Here is a 19,068-nt window from a genome sequence, read left to right as displayed (position 1 = left end):
TATGTCTCTGAGTCTCATTTCTGATTTGGACCTTTTTAGGTTGTAGAGATGTTGGAAGTTCCCAATAAACCCACACAACTGTCGTACAAGTACTACTTCTTGTCTGTGAATGCAGTGGATCGTGAAGACAGCCCTCTCATGGCCCTCTTGCTGCAGCAGTTTAAGGAAAACCTCCAGGAATCAGTTTATCGCACAAAAAATGGGAGACAGCCTAGAAGCAGTACCAAGCGCAGGGTATGTTCACAAACAGAAATGAGCCCAGGGTTTGTGTCTGTTAACCTCACTGTACTCTTTTAACTGTTTTTAAATGGGAAAGAATTAGGTATGATTTTTAAGAGGCTGGCCAACAATAAGGTTTGGGTAACAAATGTCTACACATTCTTGAAAATGCTTCTCTTTTAATTAATAATTAATTGTACACTCTTTCCCACAAGGCAGCTTGTTAAGTACATAATATTTACTACTAAATTTCCAGTGTTTAGGTCAATATTTGCTCAGTAAACAGAATGAATTAAGATTTGTTTTGGTTAACTTTGACTTTTGTTATAGCAGTCCAAGTGCTTAACTAATTGCATCACATACTTTTTCTTTTTTTAACCCACTTGTGTCCTTAAATTCTAGTTGTCTGATGATGTATGTCCAGTAGAACCCAAGAAAACCAAACGATCAGGAGAAATGCGTGCCTTCAATAAAGTTCTAGCTCACTTCGTCGCTATGTGTGATACAAACATGCCATTTGTAGGACTTCGGTTGGAGGTAATTTTTTGGGACAATTTTGGGTACCCAAAGAGTAATGTTTTAAATGCCTTGCTGAAGCTAAATGAATTCCATTAGGAGAACCAGGTGGTTTTGATCTTGTTTATTTGGGGAGGGGTGGGGTTGAAATCACAATATCTCATGGTATACATGTATGCCATGAGATTATTATTTATCTCTGATTCCAAATTGTAGGCCTTCTGTTCTTTGTGGAAATGGGAAGTAAATTCCCAGTTAAAAAAAAAGACAACTTTTGAGAATTTTACTTGTATACCTCAAAGGAGCATTATTTACCTTTTTTAGGGATGATTAATAGTTAAAGGGGTTGCTTATTTTTCAGTGGGTGAAGCTGTACATATTGCTTACTAATAAAACTGGGATCCTTTGTGAGAAGCAGGTCAGAAAGAGTATTAAACTAAATTTTTACTTTTTTTCCCCATGGAAGAAGCAATAGACTTAGCCCGAGTTAGTGTCTTTCAAGAGTACAGAATTGTGATATTCAGCATGATCCCCAGGCATGAAAGGAAAGGGAGGTAACAGAACCTGCATTTTTATATTTCCAAAAAGGGCTTTGTCTAAGGATTGGCAACAATTAAAAAGTAATACATGAAAATCTTAATTATTTCCCTCTAGTTTAAAGTTTTACTTTTTGTAAGACTCCTCCCTTCTGTAAATTATTGGTGATGAAGGAAAGACCTAGAAATATGGAAGTAGATTATTTGTTAGGCTGATGATAATATAATAGTCTTGGGAAGACTTGTTGAAAACAGTTTGATGCTTTAGAGCAGGAATCAGCAGACTTTTTCTATCAAGGGGCAGATGGTAAATATTTTAGGCCTTGTGGGTCATTTGTTGTTGTTGTTGAATCACTAAATTGTGTCTGACTCTTTGCGACCCCATGGACCTGCAGCATGCCAGGCTTCCCTGTCCTTTGCCATCTCCTAGAGTTTGCTCAAACTCTTGTCCATTGAGATGGTGATGCCATCCAACCATCTCGTCCTCTGTCGTCCCCTTCTCCTTTTTGCCTTCAACCTTTCCCAGCATCAGGGTCTTTTTGACTGAATTAGCTCTTCACATCAGGTGGCCGAAGTATTGGAGCTTCAGCATCAGTCCATATCTTTTTTAGCTCTTCAGGTCTGCTGTTGTAGTGTGAACCAGCCATAGTTGATATTTAAACAAATGAGTGTGGCTGTGTTCCAGTAAAACTTTATTTACCAAAACAGGCAGTGGCTAGATTTGGCCCATGAGCTATGGTATGGAAGGACTGATGCTAAAGCTGAAATTGCAATACTTTGGCTACCTCATGCAACGAGTTGACTCACTGGAAAAGACTGATGCTGGGAAAGGTTGGGGGTGGGAGGAGAAGGGGACGACAGAGAGTGAGATGGCTGGATGGCATCACCGACTCTGTGGACATGAGTTTGAGTGAACTCCGGGAGTTGGTGATGGACAGGGAGGCCTGGTGTGCTATGATTCATGGGGTCGCGGAGAGTCGGACACGACTGGGCGACTGAACTGAACTGAACTGAGGGCTTCAGGATCTAAAGGCGGAAAATAGGGTGTGAAACTGTGAGGAGCAACAGTGGCCCAGAAAATCCAAGCCCAGAAATAGGCGACTAAAGTATATATTCATGTCTCCGATGTCCCAGCTCCTACAACTGTGAGCCTGATGAGTGTCCTCTTGTTTGGGAACTGTCCAGAGCTCCTACATTGTCTGTGCTTCTAACTATTTGACTCTGTTGTTAGACTTTTTCATCATGCTACATGGATTGATTGGGCTTCCCTGGTGGCTCAGACAATAAAGAATCTGCCTGCAATGATGGAGACCTGGGTTCACCCATGGGTTGGGAAGATCCCCTAGAGGAGGGCATGGCAACCTACTCCAGTATTCTTGACTGGAGAATCCATGGACAGAAGAGTCTGGCAGGCTACAGTCCGTGGGGTCACAAAGAGTTGGACATGACTGAGTGACTAAGCACAACACATGGATTTATTACATGAGTGTCATTCAGTTACTCCCTTGCAGTGGAACGGGAGGCTACTTGATACCCAAGGGGAATGCCTCAGTCATTGTCTGCTCTCTTCCTCATTACCCACAGGCCAGAAGTTGCAAAAGCTTGTGTCTTTGTAGTGCCCACATAGACACCTGTAAGCGTAATGGCCTCTCTTCTCTGTGTTCCTATACCTGTTGCACATGTAGGCTATTCAGCGTTCTGTAGTACTCTATTGAGCTCAGTTAAGCTCTTAAAAACTTTCTCTTCTCTCATTGAAAAAGATGATAAAGGCAAAAGCAAGCAAGCATATTTTCTGCTTAAGGTAATTTACATGGAGATGTGAATAACTAAATCAGATCCTAGCAGGAATGGTGATATTTGTGATACATAGAACAGAGGCAGTGTTTTTGAGCTCTCCCACACTTTGCTGTCTTTTGAATCTGGAGCCCTACTTCATAGTCAGCAGCTGTTTTTCTACACCTCTGCTCTTCCCAGGCCCAAAAAGCAGGGCTCAGTGACATGCTTAAGGCTGCCTTAAATCCTTTCTGGAATAAGGTGGATATAAATAAATAGTCTGTCAGAGAAGACCTAGGAATATCTGCTTGAAGGCAAGTGTGTTCCTCTGCTGGGTGACTAGAATGACTTCCCGGCATACCCAAATAACCTGTAGTTCCACTGACAGGGTCTGTGGGTAAATGCATCAACTGAAAATCTTTTCGAGTTTCACAGAGGAAATAGTTACTTTAAAAAAAATGTATTCCAGAAAAGTTGTAAACTGAAAAATACTGTTTGTGATTAAAAATGAGATGGGGCTATGACTCAGACTTTGTTTTCAAATAGACGTTAATTGCATCACACAAGGAAACCAGTCTTATTTAGTTCCCCAGGAAATCAGATGGGGGGGGACAATGCTCACGACTCGAGAACAGATGCCATGAGAAGAGAGACAGTAATACTTAGAAAAGGTAGTTGCCTTTGTAAAATTGGTGGTCTCATATAACTACCTTTCTCTTCCAGTTGTCCAATCTGGAGATTCCACATCAAGGAGTGCAAATGGAAGGTGATGGCTTCAGCCACGCAATTCGCTTACTGAAGTAAGTCCCTGTCATACGTCTGATGTGTTGCCACACACTGCAGCCATACCGCCAGTGCTGCTCCTTCTGCGAATCAGCATAAAGCAGAGTTCAGAACCTGCGGATGTCACAGGTTTCTGTATGTAATTACACAGTCTAGGAGAGGATTCTCTTTTACCTGCCAAGTGAAGATCCAGCACCTCTTGGTATTTTAGGATGTCTTCCTCTGGCTTTCTTTCATTCATTCAGCAGATGCCACTCGTTTACTGAGTGTGTGTGTCAGGCTTGAATTCTGATAGGGCCCTTCAGGATGCTGTGGGTTCACATAGCAGGGGGATCTGGGCTAGTTTGGAAATCAGGAACGTATCCCCACGGAAGTACCAGTTGTACCTGGACTGAAGGAGAGGTGAGAATTAGCCAGAGGAAAGGGAGCTACGGTGGGAGTGGGTGCCCCAACCAGAAGGAGTAACTGCTAAAATGAAGGCTTAGAGGGAGAGAAAGCTTGGCATCCTGGAACTGAAAGAAGTAGGGCATGGCAGGAGTTAGGGGAGATGAGCTTACAGATGTACACAGGAAGGATCAGATCCTGTCGGGCCTTGGTATAAATGTCCTTAAGGAATTCAGACTTTATCTGAATGGCAGTAAAGAGCCATCAGATGATTTTAAGCAGAAACTGACATCATTAGATAGCTTTTTTTTTTTGAAAGCTCGCCCTGATAGCAACATGGAGAATAAATGGGAGAGGAACAAGACTGAAGTAGCAAAACCAGTTGCAGAAATGGTTCACACCAGAGTTGTTGGTAGCTTGGACCAGGGCAAGTTCCATAAAGACTTAGGGGATGAAGTCTTTATAAGTGATACTGAAAGTAAGTGAGAGTAGAATGTGGCAGAGATGACTCTTGGTTTTATCTTGGGCAGATGGTGGACGGTGGTGGTGTTTATTGAGACAAGGGAATGAAGATGTGAATTTGAAGAGGTTTTGCTAAGTTCGAGGTGTCTAGACATCTCTTTGGGCAGGCAAGGATGTGTCTCAAGCTCAGGTGACAGGTCTGGGCAGGGGAAATAAATGAGTCACTACCAAGGTGGAAGTAATTAAGCTGGGATAGTAACTTAGATCACTGGGAAAAAGTACATGGAGGGAGATGTGCAGAGGGCTTGGTTCTAAATGGGTAGAGGACTAGGGGCCAGTGGATGCTTAGAGGGAAAACTAAGGCAGTGTGTGTGATTTATGAGTTGACCAGGATGGACTTGCAAAGCTCAAATGCCATTTTTAAGAGGTCAGCCTTTTTGGTGCAGAAAGCAGTTTTCTTTTTTTGCATTTGTATTGTTTCTTTGTGCTGCTGCTGCTAAGTCACTTCAGTTGTGTCCGACTCTGTGCGACCGCATAGACGGCAGCCCACCAGGCTCCCCCGTCCCTGGGATTCTCCAGGCCTGGAGTGGGTTGCCATTTCCTTCTCCAATGTGTGAAAGTGAAAAGTGAAAGTGAAGTCGTTCAGTTGTGTCCGACCCTTAGTGACCCCACGGACTGCAGCCTACCAGGCTCCTCCATCCATGGGATTTTCTAGGCAAGAGTACTGGAGTGGCTTGCCATTGCCTTCTCCGGTATTGTTTCTTAGATGTTGCTTAATAATATAAACCATAGAAGCAATTTTTATTTATTGAATTCCTCTGTCTGCCAAGACATGTCGGCTCTGCAGTTTGAGCCAACAGCAATCAATTTGTAACCAATTTGTTGCTTGCAAATCAGTTTGTCCTGTGGAAGATGGGAAGGTCTAGCAGATAGCATGCACTCCACCCACGTGTCGTGGTGCTCACTTTAGATAAAGAGTTGAAGAACTAGAAAAGCTCCCCTGCTTGGCTACCGTAATGCCATGTCCACAAAATGGTTTCTAGAGAGCGAGCTACTTTTACAATAGACATCAAAAAGAAATGTAATACTTGTAGTATATTTGCCTTTGGTTTTATATTATTTCTGCCTAAAATATGGGGTGTTTCTTTTTACTCTTCTTGACAGTTGCAGATTAATAGATGATAACATTTGTGTTCTCTTATTTTTTCATGTTTTGCAGCAATCTTAAAATGTCTTACTCTCAGCATTCTTACGAAAGAAATTTCAGGCCCCTTTCTTCTTGTGCTCAAAAGAATTCATTATAGTTCTTATCTAGAAAGAAAGCACTTCACATGTTTTAATTTTCATTTTACAGTAATTTTTAAGAAAATCTTTACTATATCCTAGCTATTGTTTTCTTTATTTAAAACTTAGGAAAATATATAGAAACAGGTAAAGAGATCTGTTTGTCTGGTACATGATGTCCATTATTGGGGGTATTTTCTTCATCGACGTGAAGAAGGAAAAAAATAATGTCTAAATATGATTTATTAAAATCTGGCCTAGATCTAATTACTAAGTAATTGCTTTAATACATTTAATCTTCAGAAACTTTTAAGCTTTTAGTCCTAGGTATTTTCATATTAAGTGGGAATATGAGTAGATACTTCAAAGCTTTAAAACTGAGCACATTTTTCTCCTCTTTGCTAAAGATATAGTCTGTTCTTGTTCAACTTATCTCCGTGAAAATCTGTTGAGCAGGTCTCCTTGCTGTGTCTCTGAAAATACCATGGTAAACACCGTAGGCTGCTCTGGTTCAGGGACCTGTTGCCTTGTGCAGATTCAGAAGAGCCTTGGTCACACCACACAGATGACACAAGTCTCGAGGGCAGCGTGCTTGCAGTGCCTGGATATGAGCTCTTGAGCAAACTTTCCACCCTTTTTGCTCTCTTAAATTGTTTATTCTAGGTCAGTGGTTCTCAACGTCAGAACAGTTTTCCCTGCCAGGGAACATTTAGCAATGTTTGGAGATGTTCTTGGTTATCATTGACTGAGAAGAAGGGATGGGAGATGCTACTGGCACCTGGTAGATAGAGGCCAAGGCTGCACAGGATAACCGCCCCCCAACAGCAGAGAATTCTCCCGCCCAGAATGTCAGTATTGCTGACATTGAGGAGCCCTATTTTAGGTGTTATATCTAAGAGGCCTGAACCAAAATTCCATATTTCTAGTTATATTTGTTGTTTTTTGCCTTAGATTTTGATAATCATTATAAGTCTGACAATTAACTCCTCTTTCTTTCCTATGAGTTAAAGGATAGTGTGTAATTAAATATCTCATTATTTTCATCCAGTACTGAAAAAACTGCTAAAATATATTACCTCATAATGTTTTATGACAAATAAGATAGTTCATAAAGCTGCAAGAGGAGAAGAGATGGATGGGTATTTTAAGACACCAAAGCTAATACATTCCTGTTGTATATGTGGTATATATAAGAGACAATATGTATGGAAAATGAGTTGATACATGAATAGCTCCATCACAATGAGTTACCTCTACAGAGGAGGAGGGGAAATAATGAAATAATGAGGTAGGGAGAGATAACCTGAAATTTTGTCATGGCAGTTAGTGATTAAGACTTGGTTTTACTGCAAGGAGAAACTAACATATCTGAATACCTACTGAACCAACCACTGTAAGCACTTTATATATATGTTTCATCATGTTTTAAAATCAGTAACCCAGAAGGTAATTATGTGTCTTCATTTTATACTTGTGAAACAAATTCAGAGAGGGTGAATGTGGCTGAGCCAGAATTAGGATGCAGGTCTCTGATTCCAAAGCCTTGTCCTTTTCACTAGATCATCTGCCTTCAGAGTCTTGTCTTACAAATATTTTGTTCTCCTTAGCTTTTCCTTGAGGATATTCTAGGTAGATTTCATAGAAAGCCAGTATATTTGATTTTCTGAGAAATCGTGGTCTTTTCTAATAACAAGATTAAGGACGAAGGCAAACATCACCATTAAAATGAGAGTCCTAATCCATGTTGATAGGAATGAAAGTGGGTTAAATGCTATTAATTGTTGTGAATTTCTATGAATGCTTCCTTCTCTTGCAGGGTACCTGGTAGTAAGTAGAGTTTGAACCAAAGCTCTACTGTGATACCCTGCCTGTCATTGTGTAAATTGTGTTTTTGTCTTTCTGTGATGTGAAGTACACTTCATATGCTATCTTTCATCACCAGAATTCCTCCCTGTAAGGGTGTAAATGAGGAAACCCAAAAGGCTCTGGACCGCTCTCTCCTTGACTGCACTTTCCGATTACAAGGTAGAAATAACCGCACGTGGGTGGCAGAGCTAGTGTTTGCAAATTGTCCACTTAATGGCACTTCTACCAGGGAACAAGGTGAGATGCTTCACACACTTTTGTCTTTGAATATTTCTATTTCTGGTTTTTTTGGGTTTTTTTAGTATTGATTCCTATTAATCTTCTCTCTTAATCCTGTAGGACCATCCCGACATGTTTATCTGACATATGAAAACCTGTTGTCTGAACCTGTTGGTGGTAGAAAAGTGGTTGAAATGTTCCTTAATGACTGGAATAGCATTGCACGATTATATGAGTGTGTGTTGGAATTTGCACGTTCTCTACCAGGTACAAGTGATCATCTTCTTGTGGGGGAGGGCAAGTATCCCTCCCTGTGCCAATGCCTTTGGAGGAAGTAAAACATGTACATTGTTTAAAAAAAAAAAAATCCTGAGTATATCTAATGAAAAGTTTTCTGCTTTACCTCAGACTTAGTTTCCTTCCCCAGGAGACAGATACTGTTAGGATTTGTATATATTCAGAAATGTTTACACATAGGTATACAAGATTATTATAGTAGTGCTTATTGAGAATTTACTAGGTGCCATAAATGTAATAACCACTTTGCTTATATTAACTCATTCATTCCTCACAGTAACCCTTTGAGGGAGGCAATTTACCATTCATTGTTTCACAAATGAAGAAAACAAGTCAGAGACTTAAGAAACTTGCTGAATGAAGTTCACATAGCTAGTAAAAGACAGGTCTGGAACTGGAACCCCTGAACCACTGTGCTTCAGTACATGTCCCCCACTGCCCAGCCCTGCCCCTGTCTGTCCAAATGGAAATTGGAGCCTACTAACTATTTATGCTGTTGATCATTTTTTGTTTTCTTTCTTTTTTTTTTAAACTAAGTTATAAAGAGAGAGATCTTTCTATCTAGGCATATAATATTACCAAGATCTCTTCTTTTTCACATATATATTTAAAAATTTTTCATGTATAATCTTAAATTCCTTTTTTGTTTTTTTTCTGTTTAGACATACCCACTCATCTAAACATTTTCTCAGAAGTTCGTGTTTATAATTACCGAAAACTTATCTTGTGTTATGGAACCACCAAGGGAAGTTCAGTAAGTTTATGAATTACTTAAAAACTAAAGTTCCTCTCATAAGTATTTTTAAAAAATCAAGAATTCAATAATTATGAAAACTTTCTTGAAATAATTGAGGGTACAAGTAAAAATTAGGGATAAAATGGTATTTTTAAATACTTTGTTATAGTATTCTGTAATGGTTAACTCTTAAAAATTCAAAACAAAAGTTATACCCTCTTCGGAGTATATATTCATAAAGAGTTTTGGCAACGTAATGTACTTTTGGTATTTGTGTTTCTTTCTTCACTGATTTCAAATCTACTTAGCAGCGTGATTACTATAATGAAGATTATGTACAAATGGTCTTGAACAGTACGGTATGTCTACGCTTTTAGTCACATGATTGTTAACATTATTTGATCCTATATTAATCTTGAAGGTATTCCCCATAATCTGTAGTTCTTATTTTTCCCCACCCCATATGTCAAGTACTAGAAATTTAGTATACAAATTTCAGCTAGCTCGTTTCTTTCTGAACTCTGCCACATAAAGTAATATCAGAAATGTAGTAGAAGTGGGCTAACACACACACTCAGTGAATGTGCTGATCCATAGTGACAGCACATCTGGAGTTTACAGAGTCTAATCTTAACAAGTTGCTTCCCCAAAAGACCTCATTTAGATCTTTGGCATTTTGCCTTAGTGTTTAAAGATTATTTTTTCTTCTCCTTGTATCTTTTCCTTTCTTGGTTTCTGAAACACAGTCTTTTTGATTTAGATTAGTATCCAGTGGAATTCCATACATCAGAAATTTCACATTTCTTTGGGAACTGTGGGTCCAAACTCAGGATGCAGTAACTGTCACAATACCATTCTCCATCAGCTTCAAGAAATGTTCAACAAAACACCAAATGTGGTTCAGTTATTACAGGTAATTAACTTTATTTTCTGTTTAAAAATAGGACTCAGTGTGTCATATAAAACTCCTCAAAAAATCATGTGGACTTAACTCATCTTTAATGATGAAAGTTTTTACAGAATGTGCCAGGAGATTGTCTCATTTGTGATGATTTTTACCTTGAAGATTCTGAGGTTTTAGCATCTGTAGAGAAACTGGCTGCTCTCACTGTGTGTGTTCCTTGTAGGTACTGTTTGATACTCAGGCACCATTGAATGCCATCAACAAACTGCCCACTGTGCCGATGTTGGGCTTGACCCAGAGAACCAACACTGCCTACCAGTGCTTCTCCATCCTGCCACAGTCGTCCACCCACATCCGACTGGCCTTCAGGAACATGTATTGCATTGATATCTACTGCCGAAGTCGAGGTGTTGTGGCAATACGGGATGGGGCCTATAGTCTTTTTGATAATAGCAAGTTAGTTGAAGGTTTTTATCCTGCACCAGGACTCAAGGTAATGGACTTTAGTGTTGGAGAATTACTAAATATAAATGGGATTCCCTAAAGCAACTCCTTTGAGAGGGAAATAATGAGGGAAAGCAACAGTTTCCTGTTTAAATTTAATGAGTAGCCATGTTACTACTCCCTGTAGTAGTAACGACATCTCGTAGTAATTCATTATCTCTGTAGCTTTATTCTGAAGGAGCTAGAAGTTCTGTGCCTATGTATATGAAATGATAAAATGTCCTTTTATGGCTCGTATTGAAAATTAGTCCCACTCTTGCCATTCTCCTATTCTGTACAGCTCTTTCTCATGGTATTCACACCTTTCCCTCTAAATAGCATTCTTTCATTGCTCTTTGTGACTTCTTAGTTAAGGGCATTATCTGACTCTAATGGAAGATGAGGGTTTAATTCTTTTTTAATTCTTTCTTGTATGCCCCTTCCCCTTTCCAGGCTACTCTCAGTACACATTTGCTGCCTTTTCCTCCAGCCTTGCGATATGGTTAGGGTAGCAGTTTCAATTAGATAATTTTTCAGTGTTCACATTATTATGAATTTTATAACACTATTCTACCAAGTTTACTATGATTACTTTTCCTTTCTTGCTCAACATTTTATTTTCCTGGGAATTATTAATTTTTTAAAATTAATAATTAAAATTATTAGCTCTCTCTGTATTTACCACTAACAGCCTTAAAGTCTCTTCCATGTATGTAACTCTCCCCTCAGTATGTTCACAAATCAGATACCTTATCAGTGTCATCTTGAAGCTGTCTCTTCCACAGTTTCTGACCTCTAAACGCTCCAGACCTTTTGCCTAATTTTGATTTAGGGATCTGCAGAAACAGCGGTGAAGCGGGAGAGTCCTTCATTTCTCTTGTGTTGCTTGCCCTGTCACTTGGACCACGCTTCTTTTTCTTGGTTTACTTCATTGTTTTGGTGGAATACTCTATGTTGCTCCCTGGGAGAAGATACACGGAAGGTTAATTTGAGACCTTGTATGTTGGCAAGTGTCTTTAGTTAACCTCATCTAGTTGAGGGAGGGGCTTGATATAGAATTCTAGGTTGCAGTCATCTTCTGTAAGAATTTTGAAAGCATTGCTCCATTGTCCCCTAGCTTCTATTGTGACCATTGAGACGTTTAGTCCATTCCACTTCTTCAACTTTACGTGAACAAGTGGACTCCTTCAGTCTGGAAACTTACATCCTTTTGTTCTGGGGAACTTCCTTATGCTGTTCCTCAAGTCTTTTTCTTTGTGTTCTCTGTGAGCTCTTTTTGGTACCCCTACTATTCTGATGTCGGGCATTCTGGACATATCCTCTGATTTTCTTATCTTTACTGTTTTTTATCTGTTTCTAGGAGATTTCCTCATTTTTCCCCCAATCCTTCTATTTCTCATTTCCATCAAGAACTTTTTTTGCCACCTTTTTTAGAAAAAATTCGAGCACTCTTTTTGTTTCTCAAAGTTCATTTTATGACATCTGTTCTATATGGCTACATTGTCCTCTCTTGAAGGTGAGACTGTTGACTGTGATCCTCACTGTGGGACGATCTGCTTGGGCCATTTCATTGGGTAACTCCCAGTGTCAGTAGCTTTAGATCTCTTTGTTGGGTCAGTGTAAGGACCAAGAGAAGAATATCAAAACTCTGCATAGCTGTTGTGTACTGGCTCCCAATTTTTGGCAAATGAAATAAAAGAAGGAAACTGGTATCCTCAGCATTCATTATGGAAACTTTAGTCTTCATTTTTAATATGGTACCCCAGCTCTCAGTTGATCCTAGAGTCCCCCAAATCAGAGGCTTTCTGCCAAGTGGTAGTGGTCAGCTTCATTGAGTGGGAGGACAGAGGCTCTGGAGGGTTTCACTGTCTCGTAAAGAGATGATCACCCATTCCTTCTGCTTTTAGTCTCTTTCATTCTCATTTCCAGAGGTGTCTGATGCTGTCAGTTCCTGTGTATCTTGGAGATCTGGGTGGAAATCGCTTTGCTTCTTGGCTTTCCCCACTGCTTGCTTAGGAAACGACTTCCTCACATTGGATAGTTCAATTACCACTCAGCCATCTGCTCTGCAGCCTCCTAGAATTTATTGCTATTTCTCTCTTATCCCATTCTTTTTGTCTTTGTGACTTTTGCTTAAAAAATTTTTTTAGGAGTTTCAGGAGGGTGTTGAGAGAAGATGAAATGAGTATTGTGGATAATCTATTACCTTTAATTGGAAATCAGACTATGTACCTTTAAAAGCTTTTCAGTAATTCTGATAAACTTATAATCTATATTTTTGAAGATTGGGAAGGTAGAGGGTATTAAAAAGCATCTGTGACTGAGACACACATTCTGGTAGCCTCACCTAATTTTTGATGACATACTCTATAAAACATACCTTTATCCCATTTTTGATAGTTCAGGACTGTTACATAAAATAAAAAGATGACTTAGTTTCTTTATTCAGTTTTCCTCTTTCATATTTGCTGGCTTAAAAAGTGAGAACTCTCACTAAACAGGAAGTTTTCCAAGTCATTGAAGTTGTTTACATGCCTGCCAGGAAACTTTTTACTCTTTTCTACATTTCTGATTCAGAAATTAATAAAATATTTTGACCAGGGTGTACTTCTTTCTTTAACTTTTGTTCACATAACAGCATTTAACTTAGATTTTTTTATTGTTGTGTTTAACCATTTTCCTCAATTTTCCCTCTTTCCTTCAAAACGACGACTGTCTCTTCTAGGTTGGCCTAACAATGGTGGCTATGTGTCAAACTTATATTTCAGAGATGGACATGTTATGTTTGTTTCTGTTAACACATTCTAAATGATTAAGAATATCTTACTAAAGTTAGGTAAAATAATCTAAATTTTACCTGTTTATATCCATAGACATTCCTGAATATGTTTGTTGACAGCAATCAGGATGCTCGAAGAAGGTCTGTAAATGAGGACGATAATCCCCCTTCTCCCATTGGAGGAGATATGATGGATTCTTTAATCTCACAACTCCAACCACCGCAGCAACAGGTGATGTCTAACTGATATTGCACATGGCATCACATTTGTATTATTTAACAGGTTCTACAGGTGTCTGCACTTCTTTGTTAAAAGGCGAGGAGGTCCTTGGTGGACCCAAGATAGCCATATGAAAAATAATGAATGACAAAGGGAGTCGGGGAGGCTTCTAGTGAAGGGAAGTAAATAGTACCAGAGACAGCATTAACCTTAGACTCATGCACTTAAAATAATTTCGGGTGATCACCCATGTGGTCATAAAAGATGATGTCCAAATGGCCAGTAAGCACAGAAAAGGTGAACATTGTCATCTGGCATCACAGAATTATACATTAAAACCATGGTGAGTTAATACCCCATACCCACAAAAATGGCTTTAAGGAAAAAAATTAGTAATCCTTGCCAACATTTGGTATCAGGACACCTGAAACTCTCACTTCCTACTGGAAGGTGTGTAAAATGGTACAGCTACCTTGCAGTGGTGTTTAGCAGTATTCAGAGTGCTGAAGCTGGACATTATGCATGCCTGTGACTTAACAGTTTTACTTTAGGTATACACGCAACAGAAATGCAGCCGGAGAACACAAGAATGTTCATAGCAACATTATTTATGCAAAAAATTAGAAACAACCCAAATAACTGACAACGGAAGAATGAGTGAGTAAACTGGAATGCGCTGAAATACTTCACAGAAAAGAAAAATGCTGTTGCTCCATGCAACAAAACAATGGTTTTCACTGACAGTGTTGAACAAAAGAAGCCAGACACTAATGAGTACATTCACTATTTATGTGAGATGCAGAACCAAGCTTGAGTGATGGAAGTCAGAGTACTGCTTACCTTTTTGGAGGCGATAAGAGATTTGGAAGGAGTGAGGCCTCTGGGGTTCTGGTCATGTCCGTCAGTATCTTGACTTATGTGGCAGTTACATTTATAAACCCTCATCAGACTGTGCATTTGTGTGCTTTGTTGTATGTGACTCATACTCTGGTTAAAAAAATAGACTAGGAAGAATTACGTTTTCCTAGGTTTTTCGTTACTGGAGGTGAAGGTGAAGGTGAGTAGGGATCAGGTTGAACTGTCATATTTCACTGACTAAAATGCCACCAATGTAAGGTACACTGTTTTTATGTACTGCCTGAAACAGCGCTGCCAGTTAGACTGCAACATGCCATGAATTGGAAGACACACCATAATTTCAGAGATGTTAAAATGTGGGGGGAGTTGATCTCAGACTCAGTGAAATGGTAGATAAATAATACTGATAAATCAGTGATTTGGTAAAGAAAATGAGCAAAAAAACATCTTGAGGGATAAAGTAGTGGTACTGCAAGGTCAGGAATCAGGACGTTTCTATTTTTAAAACACTTTGAAAGGGAGCTTTTTAAAATTTGCAATACTGGTGTGAATTTGGGGCATTTTCACACCTCACCTTTCCTATTGATAACCAGTGACATGTAAATGGTAATACTGCAGCTCTTGATTGGGGAAAGCTACGTCCACATATACTAAATGGTTGGACATTTTACCAACAAGGAATTTTCTTCTTTTCAGCCATTTCCAAAGCAGCCAGGATCATCAGGTGCTTATCCTCTTACTTCACCCCCTACATCTTACCACAGCACAGTCAACCAGTCTCCCTCTATGATGCACACACAGTCTCCAGGTAAGATACTAACTCTTCTCTTTGTCATGTTCAACTTTCAGATCCCAAATAGACACACATACAGTGAGAAATCCTACACATGTAGCCTGAGACTTCAGGGAGAACTGCTTTGCTAGTCTGTGGCCAGATATTTGCTATTCATTCATTATTGCAGGGTTGTGAAATCTGTGTGCTTCAGGAGCACTTTTAAAAGGTTTGAATTAAGTGGCAGGGTTGTCACCCAGAACCGGACTCATGGTGCAGCTCCAGGAATCACAGCATGGTCTGTGTCACAGCGTGATCTATGTCAGAGGTTGACACACTCAGGCCCACACCTACCCACCACCTGCTTTTGTAAATAGTTTCATTGGAGCACAACCATACCCATGTATGTAGTGTGTGTGACTGCTTTCCTGCTGCAGTGGCTGCTTACAGAAAAGCTCCCTTACAGAAGGAGCTGACAGAGCTCTGGTGTATGTGAATGGTGCCCCGCCCTCAGAGTTAAGCAGGGCGCAACCTGCTTGTACGAACAAAATGGCTCTGTGGGCAGACTCATGAAGCGTGCTGTAAAAATTGCTGGAGAATGCCAGATTTAGACTTTTAACTGAACTGTTAATTCAGTATGTTCAAACGGTATGTTTTAAGCACTTGCTGTGTGTCTAATGCTGCTGGGTGCTAGGGATTCAGCAGTGAACCCAGTAACAGCCCTGCTCCTCAAGCTTACCCTGTTTACTCAAGCTCTGCTAGCTCATGCTAGCAAGAAGGACTGGTATGAGATTTGGGGGTAGATGAGCCCTTCCCTGCTCATTGGAGTTGGTGGCACCCCCGGTGAATACTTGGATCGTTGTGTCATTGAAGGTTCCCAAAGGCTGAGCTGGTAGGGGACTCAGCCCCTGTGAAGTTCCAACAGTAGACAGTGTGGGAGCCTAGGGAGGAGCAGCTAGGGAGCAAGGGAGAGAATAGGAAGCAGGGACCCAGCACCCGAGGGCAGGGGGTTTCTAGGATGTGAGTTGAGACTGGTTTCGCATAGAAGGAGAGATGGTTATTTTGAAATAATTATAGTAGCAGACAGTTCTATAGTGCTTCCTGTGCACCAGGCCCTGTTCTAAGTACTTTACTCCTTTAATCTTCACAGCAAACCTGTGGCATAGGTCCTATTATTTCCCATTTAACAGAGGAAAAATGATGCATGGAGAAGTTAAGTCACTTGTCCAGGTCACATAGCTTGATATGTAAATACGATACTTAAAGATTAACCAAGTCAATTAACAAATTTCTTGAATGTAAATATGTTAATATTGAATTCGTAATGTATTGAACTAATACTGCATTAGGTGTTATATAACATTAAAAATATGAAATTCTTTCACAGAATAGTGGAGAATTTGAAAACTGCTGGCATTGAGGATAATTATGATAATGTAGCAAGTATTTTAATGTTGCGTTCATAGTTTTGGTAGTCATAATCCCTGCCCTTCATAATTCTAAATTAAAGTTAGTCCTGTGGCTAAACACCATCCTTAAGCTCATGTCTCCCAGTTTTTTATATCTCCATCTAGGCCTCTCCCCTAAACTCGAGTCCTATTATTTTCCAGCTATCTGTTCAGCATTTCTGTGTATCGATAGATGTTTAACCAACATCTGAAACTCAGCACAGCTGAAACTAAATTCCTAACACCCTCCAGCTGTTCCCTATACTGCTGCTCCCATAGACACCCCATTTCAGCAAGTGGCAGCTTCCTTCCTGTTACTTGGGCCAGAGCTGTTGGAGTCATGTTGGACTCCTTTCTCTCACACCCGTAGTCAGTCAGTTACCAAATATTGTCAGCTCTGTCTTCAGAGTTTATCTAGAACCTAACCACTTTTCAATGTCTCGGCCTTCACCCTTCCCCGAGTCACTAACCATCTTTACCTAGGTAATTGCAGTTGCCTCTGGACTGGTTTCCCCGCCCCGGTCCTATAGTCTTGTTTTTCAACAGCAACTAGAATGATCCTTGGGGAACAGAAGTTAGGTCATGACTCCTCTGCTCCAAACTCTGCAGTGGCTTCCCGTCTCTTTCAGGGTAAACCCTAAGTCCTTAAAGCGGCCTACAAGTCCCTGTGAAATCTGGGACCCTCCTCCCACCTCTCTGACCTAATTGTCTTCCATTTCCCCTTCCCCACCTTGCTCACGCTGTTCTGGCCACACTGGCCTCCCCCTGTTATTTTTAACTGCTGCTACTGTTGGGGCCTTTGCACCAGCTCCTCTGTTTGCCTTCAGTGTGTTATTCCCTGGATATCCTCATGCCTCATCCTTCACTTCATGTCTCAGCCCACATAGCCCCTTCAGCCCACATAGCCCCTTCTTGAAGAAGTTGCTCTATATAAAGAGCATCACCTACCTCCACCACCACAGGATATATCCCCCTTACCTTGCCCTGTTTTTCTCCGTAGCACTTAGCATAACCTGACATATATTTGTCTTTCTCATTATACTGGAATATAAATTCCCATGAGGGCAAGAATTTTTGTCTCTTGTTAACTGTTGCATCCCCGGTACCTACAACAATGCTTGGCATGACATTGATGTTCATGCCTTCTTGTTGAATGAGTGAATGAGTGAATAAAAAAGTACACTGCATATATTTAAAAAAAAAATTAGCCAATGTAAGAGCTAGAAATGGGGCCCCATGGAATTGATCTCTCTTTTAGTGGTGAAATTGTTCCAGTTTTTCTTTGTGCTAATTCTGGGAGCTTTATTACTTGTTTCTTTAGTCTGTAGATAGACTCTTAACTTGGGGTCCTTGGTCAGGACATAATATGTGTCCTGCAAGATCATCTATAATTATTTTCCTTTATTAGGAAATCTGCATGCTGCCAGCTCCCCGAGTGGGGCTTTGAGAGCCCCATCACCAGCATCATTTGTTCCAACTCCTCCCCCATCCTCGCATGGAATCTCAATAGGACCAGGGGCCAGTTTTGCTAGTCCACATGGTGAGTCCATACATAGAAATCGTTAGAGCATAAGAGTTTGATGTGAAAGTAGTTTTTGTGAAATAAAAGTTTTCTTTTTGCAAAATTAGTACTTATATATTGGGGGAATAGCAAAAGAAAATATGTTTTTCCTGGCAATTCCCCTGCAGTCCAGTGGTTAGGACTCTGCACTTCTACTGCAGGGGGCACAGGTTCAAAACTAAGATCCCACATGCTACGTGGCTCAGCCCAAAAAAGAATGAAAAAACTAGGTTTTTACTAATAACACCACCAAAAGATCTACCAGTTAGTCTGTCTGCTTTGAACTCTCTCCCCGCTCACGTGACCTGTCATGTGCCTGCTGCTTGCCTGAATCTCTGTTGCTGTAGCTTGCTCTCTACCCATCTTCTTGTCTCTCTGCTCAAACACCACCCCCTCAAAAAAAATTGGGACCCTATCATATGTATTGCTTTGAGACTTGAATTTTTTAACTCAATTTCTATTTTGAATTTGTTCAAATAGATAAAGAAGAGGTAGCCAGTGAGGTGTTTCCCTTCCCTTTGACCAAAACCACCTAGTTCCTCTTCCCAAAGGCATTTAATGCTATTAATTTCTCATGAATTCTTGGAGAGATGTTTTATGTACATGGCAGCATTCTGTACACCATGTTCAGTGTCTTACTTTTGTCACTTAACTATATCATGAATCCCATGCCAGTTCTGAACATACAGAGCTTCCTCAGGTTGTACAGCTGGGTAGCACCTGTGATTCTACTCTTTACTATGAACATTTACAGGAACATTTCTGTTAGTAAAAACTCTGTATCATCACACTAATGGCTTCATAGTATCCCCTTGTCTGGGCATACCATGATTTAACTGCTCTCCTAATATGATATGTTTAGAATGTTTCTATTTTTTCACAACTGAAAGTGGTGTCTTCTCTGCTCACAGGATTATTTTCTTAGGTAAGTTCCTAGAAGTGGAATTGTTGTCTCACAGGGTTTGAGA

The 19,068-nt window shown here is 40.1% G+C and overlaps 1 protein-coding gene across 3 annotated transcripts in view; it reads left to right on the top strand.

Moving 5' to 3' along the window:
• Window positions 1-19,068, top strand: part of MED14 (mediator complex subunit 14) — a 65,254-nt gene that overhangs the window by 32,439 nt on the left and 13,747 nt on the right. For 2 of the 3 annotated variants that reach the window (XM_088834027.1, XM_055437888.2), the window contains exons 14-24: window positions 40-234; window positions 622-756; window positions 3,768-3,844; window positions 7,900-8,060; window positions 8,163-8,309; window positions 9,002-9,093; window positions 9,836-9,988; window positions 10,203-10,472; window positions 13,336-13,473; window positions 15,016-15,127; window positions 17,948-18,079. In XM_088834027.1, coding sequence (XP_088690153.1) covers window positions 40-234; window positions 622-756; window positions 3,768-3,844; window positions 7,900-8,060; window positions 8,163-8,309; window positions 9,002-9,093; window positions 9,836-9,988; window positions 10,203-10,472; window positions 13,336-13,473; window positions 15,016-15,127; window positions 17,948-18,079 — 1,612 coding nt within the window. The remainder of the gene's footprint in view (window positions 1-39; window positions 235-621; window positions 757-3,767; window positions 3,845-7,899; window positions 8,061-8,162; window positions 8,310-9,001; window positions 9,094-9,835; window positions 9,989-10,202; window positions 10,473-13,335; window positions 13,474-15,015; window positions 15,128-17,947; window positions 18,080-19,068) is intronic. The other variant, XM_055437889.2, reaches the window with a different exon arrangement.

This window comes from Moschus berezovskii, chromosome X (assembly GCF_049115385.1).
Source record: "Moschus berezovskii isolate FMDL1 chromosome X, NW_MosBer_1.0, whole genome shotgun sequence".
Classification (NCBI taxonomy): domain Eukaryota; kingdom Metazoa; phylum Chordata; class Mammalia; order Artiodactyla; family Moschidae; genus Moschus; species Moschus berezovskii.
Note: the sequence above shows the minus strand (reverse complement) of the source record. Positions and strands in the feature narration are given on the sequence as shown.